The sequence below is a fragment of the Callithrix jacchus genome, chromosome 4 (assembly GCF_049354715.1).
Source record: "Callithrix jacchus isolate 240 chromosome 4, calJac240_pri, whole genome shotgun sequence".
NCBI classification, from domain to species: Eukaryota; Metazoa; Chordata; class Mammalia; order Primates; family Cebidae; genus Callithrix; species Callithrix jacchus.
This window is the reverse complement of record NC_133505.1, coordinates 35774880-35787845: the sequence shown is the minus strand read 5'-3', so window position 1 is coordinate 35787845 and position 12966 is coordinate 35774880. Positions and strand designations below refer to the sequence as shown.

General features: G+C 46.0%; 1 protein-coding gene across 1 annotated transcript; it reads right to left on the bottom strand.

The window, feature by feature from the left end:
- Positions 1-1476: 1476 nt before the first annotated feature.
- Positions 1477-5867, bottom strand: LOC100391423 (uncharacterized). Its single transcript, XM_035297503.3, is given in 4 exon segments — positions 1477-1906; positions 1908-1969; positions 2282-3843; positions 5753-5867. Coding segments are annotated over 4 exon segments (1800 nt in total). The 5' UTR covers positions 5814-5867; the 3' UTR covers positions 1477-1791.
- Positions 5868-12966: the final 7099 nt, after the last annotated feature.

Genomic DNA, 12966 nt, shown 5'->3' with positions numbered 1-12966 from the left:
GTTTCCTCACAGGTACTTCATTCTCCTTACCCATTCCTGGTTCTCTCAGCTCCTGGCTGGATCACCAAATGTTCTACCATGAGCAGGTCTACACAAACATACCCCTACAGGCTGAGGGGAACAGAGACCAAAGAAAGAGACTGACAAATCCAGGTTCTCACAGAGAAGTATTTAATGGAGACTTCCAAGCAGAAGTGATGTCTGAGGTGGCTATAAGACGGTGGATTCCTGCACTCCCTCTCCAAAAATATCCTTTCGAGAGTAAGCTTTTAGGTAAAACATGTGCAACTGGTCACATCACAGACTTTCCTGCCGAAACCCATGACTGCTGGGGAGGTTAGATTAGCATCTTTGTGAGAGGTTAATTACGATACAGGCATTGTTTTAAGGCCTTGATGCAGAACACCTTGGTATGCAGGAGTCAAACATTGGTCATCCGGCCAGGTGCAGTGACTCACACCTGTAATCTCAGCACTTTGGGAGGCCAAGGCAGGAGGATCACTTGAGGCCAAGAGTTCAAGATCAGCTTGTCCAATGAAGTGAGGCCCTGTCTCTACAAAAATTTTTAGAAACTAGCCAGGTATGGTGGCACAGGACCAACTCAGGAGGTGGGGCAGGAGGATTGCCTGAGCACAGGAGTTGAAGCCTGCAATGAGCTATGATTGCACCACTGCAAGACTCTATCTAAAAAAAAGAAAAATTGCCATCATGGTGGTTTCACTGCAAGATGGTGTCACTGTCGCCATGCAGCAGGCTGTTTTCCTATAGTCACACTGGTAAGATCCAACCCTTTGGTTTGCTGACACTGGAGAAACCCAATAAGTGGTGGAAGATGGAGCAGTTTCTACTGCTGTGAGTTGGGGTGAACCCACCAACAGATGCTAATTCTCTGCTGAGCGCTCTGTCCTAGCTCCCCTCTGTCTTCCAAGACCTGGAGGATCCTCTTCCCTGGACTCCTAAAAGGGATATGTGCAGCTCTTCTGGGAGTGGATTTATGAGAATCTCAGGGTCTTTTCCAAGAGCCTCCTGGAAGATTCCACCCTAACGGCCAGAAAGTGTTTCCCTTGGGAAGCCAGGAAGCACTGTCTCTCTTCTCCCCAAGGGAGCACTCTGAGGGAGACCAGCACCTCCACCCTGATGGCTTGTCAGGCCTGGAGCACATGGCAATGCCCTAGGAACCTCGACTTCAAATGAATTCCCCCTCCCTGACACAGACACAGACACACACACACACACACAGCAGGTAGTTGTACGGCCTCCCCCTCATCCTGCTCTCAGCTCTTCATATACCGCAGCCTAATCACAGGAGTCATGCATAAGCCCATAGCATCCAGGCCCTCCCTCCTCATCTCACCCAAGTGAATTCTCCTGCCAACCAGGGTGTCTGGGAGATTCAGGGATCTTGCCTGGAGCAAAAAGGATTAGAAAATGCAGACACACAAGTAAGAATGAGGTCTCTGGATTTGACTGTGGAGATTCTGAATGCCAGATGGATTCCAGCATGGAGGTTTTCTCCTATAACTGAGAAGTTCATCTCAGAACTAGAGACACCCACCGCAGGGCGCACACAGCTTCTCTTTGACATGTGTGTTAGATGTATTTATTTCTAAATGAGTGATATGGTATCCTCTTTCCAGTGTCTGCTAAAGGCAAGAGAGGTGAGGAATGTCTCCCTCAAGATTGCCAGGATCCTAAACAAAGCTGGGAGGGGTCTCCTGGAGTGAATGAAGGAAAGCAGGTCTCGGGTCCCCAGGTCTCTTCCTCCCTGAAGAATGTTGGTTCGGGGGCTGCTCAGAGCCCATTGTACCTCCCGCTCATCTCCACAGCTATTGAGGATACTGGTCTCCTCCAGAATCAGTTAGGGCTCCACCTGGTCCTGTGGGGGGCTCCATGATTCCCTCCAGAGTGTGTAGCCCATGGGGCATTACACAGCTGTGTTATAGATGTTTCTCAGGGACAGGCTGTTTCTCTAGAAAAAGAAGAGTCAATAGTTTCAGAATTGCACCCCTGTCTCCCAAGCCTTCCCCATGGACATCTTCTGGAATCTTCCCTTCCAATCATTCTCCTTACCCAGTTCTTCTCTCTCCAGTCCTTTCTGTGTACCCATTTCCCACAGGTCACCAGCTTCCTCTACACTGACCTACCATTTCTCTGCGTAACTCTCTCCTGATCTCCCTCCTCCCCACCCACCCCTGACTTGAGACCCCTTCTATTCACACCCATTTCCTTGTGCTTCTGCTGCTCCCTTCCCCAGGCATTTTCCTACATATTAGCTACTCACCACACAGAAGAAGAGCCCAACAAAGAGCCCCACGGCCACCACAACCGAGACCAGGGTGATGAGGAAGATTTCCCACGGCACCAGGGACCCAGCAGGCTTCGCCTCACTCACTGCAGTAGTAGCGCCTGTGCTAACTCTATCAGAAGTTGTGTGCGTTTCAGTCAGAGCGGATGTTCCAGAGCCTCCCGAGGTCACACTGGACCCAGAGTTGGTGGCTGTGCTGACCCCATTAGAGGTTGTGCTGGACCCAGAGTTGGTGGCTGTGCTGACCCCATTAGAGGTTGTGCTGGACCCAGAGTTGGTGGCTGTGCTGACCCCATTGGACGACATGCTGGACTCAGAGTTGGTGGCTGTGCTGGCCCCACTGAAGGTTGTGCTGGACTCAGAGTTGGTGGCTGTGCTGACCCCACTGGACATTGTACTGAACTCAAAGTTCGTGACTGTGGTTCCACTGGAGGTTGTGCTGGACTCAGAGTTAGTGGCTGTGCTGGCCCCACTGGAGGTTGTACTGGTCTCAGAGTTGGTGGTGGTGCTGGTTCCACTAGAGGTTGTACTGGATCCAGAGTTGGTAGCTGTGTTGACCCCATTGGAGGTCATGCTGGACTCAGAGTTGGTGGCTGTGCTGACCCCACTGGAGGTTGTGCTGGACTCAGAGTTGGTGGCTGTGCTGGCCCCAGTGGAGGTTGTACTGAACTCAGAGTTGGTGGCTGTGCTGATTCCACTGGTGGTTGTACTGGATTCAGAGTTGGTGGCTGTGCTGGCCCCAGTGGAGGTTGTACTGGACTCAGAGTTGGTGATGGTGCTGGCCCAAGTGGAGGTTGTACTGGACTCAGAGTTGGTGGCTGTGCTGGCCCCAGTGGAGGTTGTACTGGACTCAGAGTTGGTGGCTGTGCTGGCCCCAGTGGAGGTTGTACTGGACTCAGAGTTGGTGATGGTGCTGGCCCCAGTGGAGGTTGTACTGGATTCAGAGTTGGTGGCTGTGCTGACCCCACTGAAGGTGGAGGTGGACTTAGAGTTGGTGGCTGTGCTGACCCCACTGAAGGTGGAGGTGGACTCCGAGTTGGTGGCTGTGCTGACCCTACCAGAGTCTGTGCTGGACTCCGAGTTGGTGGCTGTGCTGGCCCCACTGGAGGTTGTACTGATTGCCCTGGAAGTTGTGGTAGACTCAGAGTTGGTGACTGTGCTGGTTTCCCTAAAGGTTGTGCTGGACTCAGAGTTTGTGGCTGTGCTGACCCCGCTGGAGGTCGTGCTGGTTCCCCTGAAGGTGGTGCTGGAGTCAGAGTTGGTGGCTGTGCTGGCCCCACTGGAGGTTGAGCTAGACTCAAATTTGGTGATTGTGCTGACCCCGGTGGAGGTTGTGCTTGACTCAGAGTTGGTGGCTGTGCTGGTCCCACTGGCGGTTTTGTGGGAGTCAGAGTTGGTGGCTGTGCTGGCCTCGTTGGAGGCTGTGCTGGCCTCACTGGAGGTCACGCTGAACCCAGAGCTGGTGGCTGTGTTGGCCCCAGTGGTGGTCACACTGAATGCAGTGTTGGCAGAGGAGCTAGTCCCACTGGAATTTATTGCTGAAGAAATCATGTAATGACAAATACACATTGTGTATATAAACTTTGTGCTTACTGCTTGGCTAAATTCATAGCATAAATCATTCTATTTCTTGGTCACCACAGCCCTGTAACATAGATGCTATTAGTATCACCAGCTGAAATGAAGAAATTGAGGATTAAAAAATGGTGACACCGGCCCACGTGTACACAGCTAGTGAGTAGTGCGACAGGAAACTGAGCCCAGGCTACTGAATCTGCACTTGTGGGGACTCAGCTAAGTCACCCACACACCCCAACACCGAGTTACATCACCTGGTTTTACTGGTAGGTAAGCTTATTCCACATTCTGCTCTACAAGGTCCAATACAGATAAAAAGTAATGTAGAAGAATTATAGGACTAGGTGAAGCTAGTATGTACTGATCAATTTATTCTTAAGTAATATTGCTTCCATCTTAGAAAAATATTTCTCAGAATAATATTCAGAAAACACCTATATCAGAATTACTTAAGGGAGCATGTTGAAAATATTCTTAAGTAAAAAGATTCTTAGGCAAATCACTCCAGACGAAATGAATTAGAGTTTGAGATGGGGCCCAGGTGTCTGCTCTTCAGCAAGAAGCCAGGTGACTACATGCATGAAAGCTCCAGGGCCCTTGATCACTACAGCCAAGGCTGGAGAGGAACAAATTATATGTAGCTCAAATACATAAGAGCTCCCAGGATTCAGGGCTGTAAACCAAGGTCTAAAGGTAGAGGAAAGGTTTTTAACTACTTGGAGGCTCAGCTGCAGTTAAGGTTTGTCAAGTTTTTGCCCTTTATTTCCCTGAAGGATGAAGACATTCAACTTCCCCAGCCTGTACATGGGAGGCTGACGTGGAATTAGGTGTAGGGGTAGAAGAGAAATAGAGTTTGCAGAATATGGAAAAGTAATATTTTATGTTATTTCATTTTTTGTTATTGATTGATTCTTGAGATGGAGTCTTGCTCTGCCATCCAGGCAGGAGTGCAGTGGAGTAATCTCGGCTCACTGCAACATCCGCCTCCCGGGTTCAAGTGATTCTTTTGCCTCAGCCTCCTAAGTAGCTGTGATTACAGGCATGAGCCACCATGCCCAGCTAATTTTTTTACTTTTAGTAGAGATAGGGTTTCACCATGTTGGCCAGTCTGGTCTCAAACTCCTGACCTCAATACATCTGCCTGCCTTGGCCTCCCAAAGTGATGGGATTACAGATGTCAGCCACAATGCCTGACCTTATTTTATTATTTTATTTTTTTTTGAGACGGGGTCTTACTCTGTCACCCAGGCTGAAGTGCAGAGGCACCATCTCAGCTCACTACAACCTCTGCCTCCGGGGTTCAAATGATTTTCCTGCCTTAGCCTCCTAAGTAGCTGGAACTACAGGTGTGAGCCAACACGCTCAACTAATGTTTGTATTTTTAGTAGAGATACAGTTTTGCCGTGTTGGCCAGGCTGGTCTTAAACTTCTGACCTCAACGATCTGCCTGCCTCACCCTCCCAAAGTGCTGGGATTACAGGCATGAGCCACCGTGCCCCGCCAGGAGAGTGATATTTTTAAAGCAGCCAACTCGTCTTGTTCTTAATATGTAAAACCCCAACCATATCACACAGGTTGTTACCATTTTAAAGATGCAGAAATTGAGGCACAGAGAAGCAACTGACCCAAAGCACACAGTTAATAGATGGAGCTGTAATTCAGAGGTAGGCAATGTGAGACCAGAGCCCAATTTTAACCACTGTGACTGACGGCCTCCCACGTGAACTACATTGTTAGGCTGAAGTGATTAAAGTCAAATGATGATCCTCGCTCTGTGGAAGAGAAATAGAGCTGGTCCCAGTAGTGGTCACATCTCTCCTAACTCCTCAAAAGTTCTCAGACCACCCACTTTTAAATAAAATCACTCACCGGCTTCTAAAAGCAATAGTAGCCAAAATGTAAGGAGAACATTTCCTTTCTGCATCTTCATCTGTCTCCTTGTGGCTGGAAAGCACGATGCCTGGGTCCTAGATGTGCCAAGACTAGAGCGCAAAGAGCAGAGGATTCTTGAGAAAGGGGACTTCAGGGTGAAAAGATAAAAGCTGATGCTTCCAGGAGTGTGGGTCTCCTACGTTTGTCTTCCTGGGAAGAACTTGGGCTTGGGGGTGGGCAGCTGGGTGCCTGGGTTCCTTAAGTTTCCTCCAGGCAATGTAGTTGCTGCCTCTTTCTCTCTTGTGAAAGGGCTGCAGAGGCCTTTATAGCTTCATATGGCCTGGGGAGAGGTGGGGCAGTTGACCTGACAGTCTGCCAACTACAGGCAGGTGACAGAATGATACCAAGCCTGGGAAGGAATAGAGCAGGGGTCAAGAGGAAGGTGAGAAGGAAGAATGACATGATCACACTAGGCAGGGTGCTGGGCCGGGTTGCAGCAGGAATTAGAATGGGATAAGATCAAGGAGTGGAAGGGACCCACCCTTTGAAGCAAGGATTGGGTTAGAAACGTGTTCCAGCTCAATAATTTGTTTTCTGGTCAGGAAGTCCTGTGAGCCTGCTTTAACATGAAAGAAGCCCTAATGAGCTGAGCCGAGGGGGTGGGACCTCACATCTCTGCAGCAGGCAGTAAAAGGGGACCCAAAAGAGACCAGTAACTAGGAATCTGGGCTACTAGGTTATGAGCAGAAACAAATGGAATGTTGCTGAGTATGCATTAGGCACTCAACAATGCACACTGAAGGAATATAATGAAGAGAGATAATGAAAACATTTCTGGGGTCTTTGGGGCATGGGAACTGAGGGCAGGGGAGAGTATTAAATATGCCCCCTGTCAGACCCATAGCTGGTGAAGGAAGGTAGGGTCTCCTTCTAACCCTCAACCATAGGAGTTCCCCTCTGTTTTGTTTTTGTCTTGAGAGGGCTCTATAGGAGTCTTTCCACCCTGAGATCCTTCTGATATGCCTTCTCATCAGTTCCAAGGAAGCATCTCTCAGGAGAGTACACACTGCAGGGAGAGGCACAGTGCCGTATCAGGACATAAGTCTGATGGAAGGAGGGAGATCAACAGTCCACATACCGTAGGAGCCTTGAGTTTGGTCTGGACACTTGGCCAGCAGAAAGGACATGCAGTCAGCTAAACGAGCATGAGTGAAGAGACCCAAATGAGCAGAGGATTTGGGGAGATCTGAGATGGCATCTTTTGACCAGGCTGATGGGGTTCCAATGTACCATCTGTATTTTCTGTCTTAGTCCATTGGTGTTGCTATAAAGGAATCCCTGACTTTGGGTGACATAGAGAAAAGAGGTTTATTTGGCTCACAGTTCTATAGGTTGTATGAGAAGCGTGGCACCAACATCTGCGCTCGTGAGGGTTTCAAAAAGCTTCTATTCATGGCGGAAGGAGAAGGGAAGACAGTTTGTACAGATCATATAATGAGAGAGAGAGGAAGCTGGAGGAGGTGACAGGATCTTTTCAACAACCAGTTCATGTGGGAACTAAGAATGAGAAATCACTGGTTTGAGAATGGCACAGAGTTGTTCATGAGGGATCTGTTTCAACCACCCAACCTCCTCCCACCAGGCTCCACCTTCAAAATTGAGGATCAAATTTCAGCATGAGACTTGGCAGGGCCTAACACCCATCCCAACCATAGCAATGACCAACATGAGTTGTCTCCATTTTCCCCCATTAATGAGAAAAAGCTTCCTGGAAGACGCAATCTCTCAGATATTTTTTTTTGTAGGCGAACACGCTTTCCTGACAGGCAAGCTCTGTTAGAAGGAAGCTGGTAAACAGGAGGTAGCTGAAGACATGAAGGAGCTCTGAATGAGTGAGATGGAGAATCAGAAAGGGTCAGGGTTGTCCTGGGAAAGGACCAGAAGTGAGTTTGCCCGGTAGAAGCGATAGGAAGTTCCAGAAGCTCAGGTGTGTGGGAAAGCTCAGTGACAGGTTGGGTCCCAGACTTGCAGCAATCCTCCTCTGTAGCTGAAAAGCCAAAGCACTCTAAGAATTTTCTTCCTCCAGAATTATTTAGAAACAGAGATCCTGGATTTAAGTCAAATCTCACCTTTTAGAGGCTAATCTGGAAATTGTAGCACACAAACTTATCAGAGCCTAATGTAATTAATATCTTTACTCATTACCAAAATAATCAAAGACCTCAGAACATTTTTATTCTTACTACCCATCTCCCAAGTCATACTCTAATATCATCAAGTATTTTAATTCCATCTTGTTTTTTTTGTTTGTTTGTTTGTTTTGTGCGGGGAAGGAGTTTCGCTCTTATGACCCAAGCTGTAGTGCAATGGCACGGTCTCGGCTCACTGCAACCTCCGCCTCCTGGGTTCAGGCAATTCTCCTGCCTCAGCCTCCTGAGTAGCTGGGATTACAGGCACGCACCACCATGCCCAGCTAATTTTTTGTATTTTTAGTAGAGACGGGGTTTCACCATGTTGACCAGGATGGTCTTGATCTCTTGACCTTGTGATCCATCCGCCTTGGCCTCCCAAAGTGCTGGGATTACAGGTGTGAGCCACTGCGCCCAGCCCCATCTTGTTTTTTTAACTTTATTAAAGATTATTATTGTCTGCTTACACACCCTCATCCTGAACACAGTCACACAGCTCCATTAAGCTGCAAGAGAAACTGAGAAAGACTGTCTCTAGCTGGGTCCATGTGTGCTCAGCTGATACTTGAGAGTTCTGTTGCTAGAGATGAAGAGTGGGTATTAGCAGACAACCATAAAGCCATGACATGATCCAGCAATCCCGATACTGGGAATGTACCCAGAAGAAAGGATATCAGTATATCAAAGAGATGTCTTCACTCCTATGTTTGTTGCAGCACTGTTTGCACTAGTTAAGATTTGGAACCCACCTAAGTGTCTATAAATGGATGAATGAACAGAGAAAATGTGGTACAGGCCAGGCGTGGTGGTTCATGCCTGTAATCCCAGCATTTTGGGAGGCCAAGGTGGGGTGGATCATGAGGTCAGGAGTTCCAGACCAGTCTGGCCAATATGGTGAAACGTCATCTCTACTAAAAATACAAATATTAGCTGAGTGTGGTGGAGGGCACCTATAATCCCAGCTACTTGGGAGACTGAGGCAGGAAATCGTTTGAACTTGGGAGGTGAAGGTTCCAGTGAGCCAAGATCACACACTTCAGCCTGGGCAACAGAGAAAGAATACGTCTCAAAAAAAAAGAGAGAGAAAAGAAAATAAAATGTGGTACATTTACACAGGGGAACACCATTCAGCTGTGAATGTGAAAGAATGAGATTCAGTCATTTGCAACGATGTGGTTGGAAATGGAGATCATTATGTTAAGTGAAACAAGCCAGACACAGAAAGAGAAACAGTCCATGTTCTCATTTATTTGTGGGATCTGTAAATCAAAACAATTGAACTCATGGACATCGAGACTAGAAGGATGGTTACCAGAGGATGGGAAGGGTAGTAGGAGGGTTGGGGGAGGTAGAGATGGTTAATGAATGAATTAATTAAATGAATTAAATTAATTTTTACAAACAAATGAATTAGAAAGAATGACTAAGACCTATTCTTTGATAGCACAGCAGGGTAACTATAGTCAAAAGTAATTGTATATATTAAAATAGCATGAAGAGTATAATTGGATTTTTTGTGACTCAAAGGAGAAGTGCTTGAGGGAATAGATACCCCATTCTCCATGATGTGCTTATTTCACACTGCATACCTGTATCAAAACATCTCATTTATCCCACAAATATATACACCTACTAGGTACCATAAAAAGCATAAATTTTTAAAATTGAAAATAAAGCCATGACACACATTTAAACCTAATTACTTTATAACCTGTATTTAATAATTTCAATACTTAAAGTTTTGTGGATCTGATACTGCTGTCTAGTTTTAGGTTTTGTTTTCTTCCTTGCTGATTTTTACTCATTGTGTCTGTTTTCACTTGTGATTTGAGAATCATGACTACAAATTTATTTTTCTTGGAATGTTATCCATCAAGGTCAAGGCTGCAGTGACACTAGCATAGCTCACTGTGACCCAGACCTCCTGGGCTCAGGCAGTCCTACTGCCTCGGCCTCCCAAAATTCTGGGATTGCAAATTAAGGTGTGATCTTTCACAAAGAATTTGCATGTTTTTTCCAAGCATATGGAGACATTACCATTGAGGATGATTTTCTTTATTATTATATTTTTAATTTATAAAAAAATTTTTATTGACACACTGTTACTGTATATACTTATGGGGTACAATTTAATGTTTTGATACATATATATGCTGTGTAATTTGAGGATTATTTTAAATTAAACCATAGGATATCAGTCTTTGGAATTACCTGTATTGCTTGACTTGTGGCTACAAACTGTCAAGTGTGACCCAGGGACACTGACCCAGCGACAGATGAACAAATGCACTCAGGCACAGATATCCAGTGACAGAGTGGGCTAGGGGACCAGGTCATTTACAGACATTGAGGAGGGTGCTATAAAGAGTCAGCAGCCAGGGCCCTCACAAGCTGGTGCTGCAGGCATTTTATTCAGTATAGATTTAATGACAAAGGCTTTGAGTCAATACACTCATGGATAATTAACATCATCACCCTCCCCAGAGATAGCAGTCTTACAGATGATTAAAGGCCATGTTCCAGCACCTAAGTAAACTAACTTATCAAATCAGTTTCTTTACATTCCCTATTTATCTAACTTAAGCTTTCAGGCACCAGATAAGACAATCTGGTTGCCTTCAGCCAAATCCTATTACAAGGCTTTTGCAAGATCTTCTGGCCTTCCAAGATGGTTTTCATCCATTTAACAACTTTTCCCACCACCCTAACTGAACTCCAACATCTCCCCCTTTTCTGTTTTTTTGCATCAGGTTTTGTCGATTGAAGAGCACAGATATGTGCAAGAACAGAGTTGTCTGGCCCAGTGGTCACTGCTTGTATTCCAGCTTTGCATCCTAGAATTAGTAAATAACATAAGACAAACATGAGTGTAACCAATAACATTCTTTTCCAATCAAGGAATGACCCCCAGGAGTAGGGGTCAATCCAGGAGAGATGTTCTTGCATGCCCTTCCATATGGCTGTTTGTTGGGTGTGTAGATCTACAGCATTTAGAGATTCCAGAATTTTAGCTTTAAGTTGCTTTACATCTGCTATTAAATTATCATGGAATATTCCCCAGAAGTGTTGTTTCACCTTATCCCAACTATGTATGGATTGATTCCAAGGTACAGAGGTGACACAGATATGCTTATGGTCCCAGTCACAATTTAATTGCTGTCAGAATGCCAGTGCATCTTGTCACTCCCCTACATATTCCAAAGCAGTTTTGAGAGCTTGCAGACATGCAAGAATCTTTTGACCTATACCTTGCTGTAAGAGAAGTTCATTGGACACATTTCTGACTAGATTATCTACAAATGTCACTGTTTGCACTGATTCAGTAATAGATGCTACAGCCACACTAGGATCTATGTGTGTCTAATAGATGACTGTGTCGGAGACTATAAAGGCAGTAAGTATAACTTAATCTTTTGTGTCTGACCTGGGACAGGGCACATTCTAAGTTGGCAAGGGCAGAGAAACCTTGCCAATCGCATGTTAAATTGACTGGAAAGCCTCAGATTGTCTCCTCATTACCATGACACTAATAACATTTAAATTAGACATATTGTAATTAGAGATAGAAGAGGCAAACCAAGCCTGCCCCTGCAGTTGGGTCACAAACGTGGAGTTTTGGAGTGTAATAGAAATATCGGTTCCCATAAGGAAAACATGGATGGGTAGTGCAAATCAGGCACTGATCAGTATGATTATGTAAAAAGGTCATAGCATAATTGTGACAGGAATTATGATATGTCCCAGGTGTTAAGTGGGGGTTGCTAAGATGTCCCAGGTGCCATAGAGTGTCTTGGGGAGGGATGGACTCTACTTGGAGTCTGGGACATCCCATCCTCCTATCGGCCTAAATTATAGGGGAATGGGGCATGGCTACAAAACTGTCATTGATGCCATGATAGATGCAGACATCAGTACGATTGACCTGTAAATGGCTGTGGGGCTCCAGTCTAAGATAGTATAATTGCCTAACTGGAGGATATGGGCCTGTTTCCCATGACAGACCTCCCAGCTAAAGTGGAACCCATTACTTTCCTGGCTTTGTTCTTCAGCACAGGAAAGAATGCTTGGGAAAGTGGCATTGATTGCATTGCCCAATTTGAGGCTACCTGCAACTAAGACTGCTAAGGCATTTCCTTTGCCATGATGTAGCCATACTTGTGTTTGGGCAGGTACACAGTAAGCATTAGAACTTTTAAAACTTCCACACAGTGGGAGAATAGTGGAGTGATATGTAGTGTTACCTGGCACCTTAATCCAATGTGTGCCATTAATGAGGGACCCCACAGGGTGTAAATTTATCCCTCCCAGCCAAGCAGTTACATTATTAGAGGCTGGGAAGGGGGTGTCTTCCAAGGTGACAGGATGAAAGAAAGGCAGATCTGACATATGAGCCCAATAGAGTGTAGCAGGTGCAGGTTGCAGACAAAGCAAGAGCATAAAAAGGGTCAATATGTCATGTGAGTTGCAAGTACAACAGAGAGCATAGCAAGGAACAAATTATCTGAAGTGAACGGGGTCTGTGTCTGGAGCAGGATTCGTTCAGCCTCCTGAGTTTCCTTCTTCAGCATTCCCCAGGTGCTATCCAGGGCCTGTTTTGTCTGAGACAGCTGCATCGTCTGGGGCTGCAGGTCCTGCAGGGTCATCTCCTTCACTTCTGGTATCAGGTTGGGTTCCAGCCGTGCCATGGTAAGTTTTGACGCATTGTGCTGGAATCCAAAGAGGACATGAGGGGGTGTGAACACAAGCGTATCCTCTTCCCCATGTTAGCAAATCATCTGGACCTCACCATTCATTACTATTTCCATACTTCCATGAAACTGCAGGTTTTATGTCTTGAGAGGCTTTAGCAAAGTGCTTTTCTATAGCTGATTGAAATTTGTCATCTAAATTTTAAAAATTAAGGGTAAATAAGGTTTGTGCTAGTAGTGTTGCAGGGTCCTTACTCATACTCCCCCTTTTTTTGTTTTCTGAGCATATTTTTAAGGGTGCAGTGGGCATGTTCTATTATGGCCTGTCCTTGGG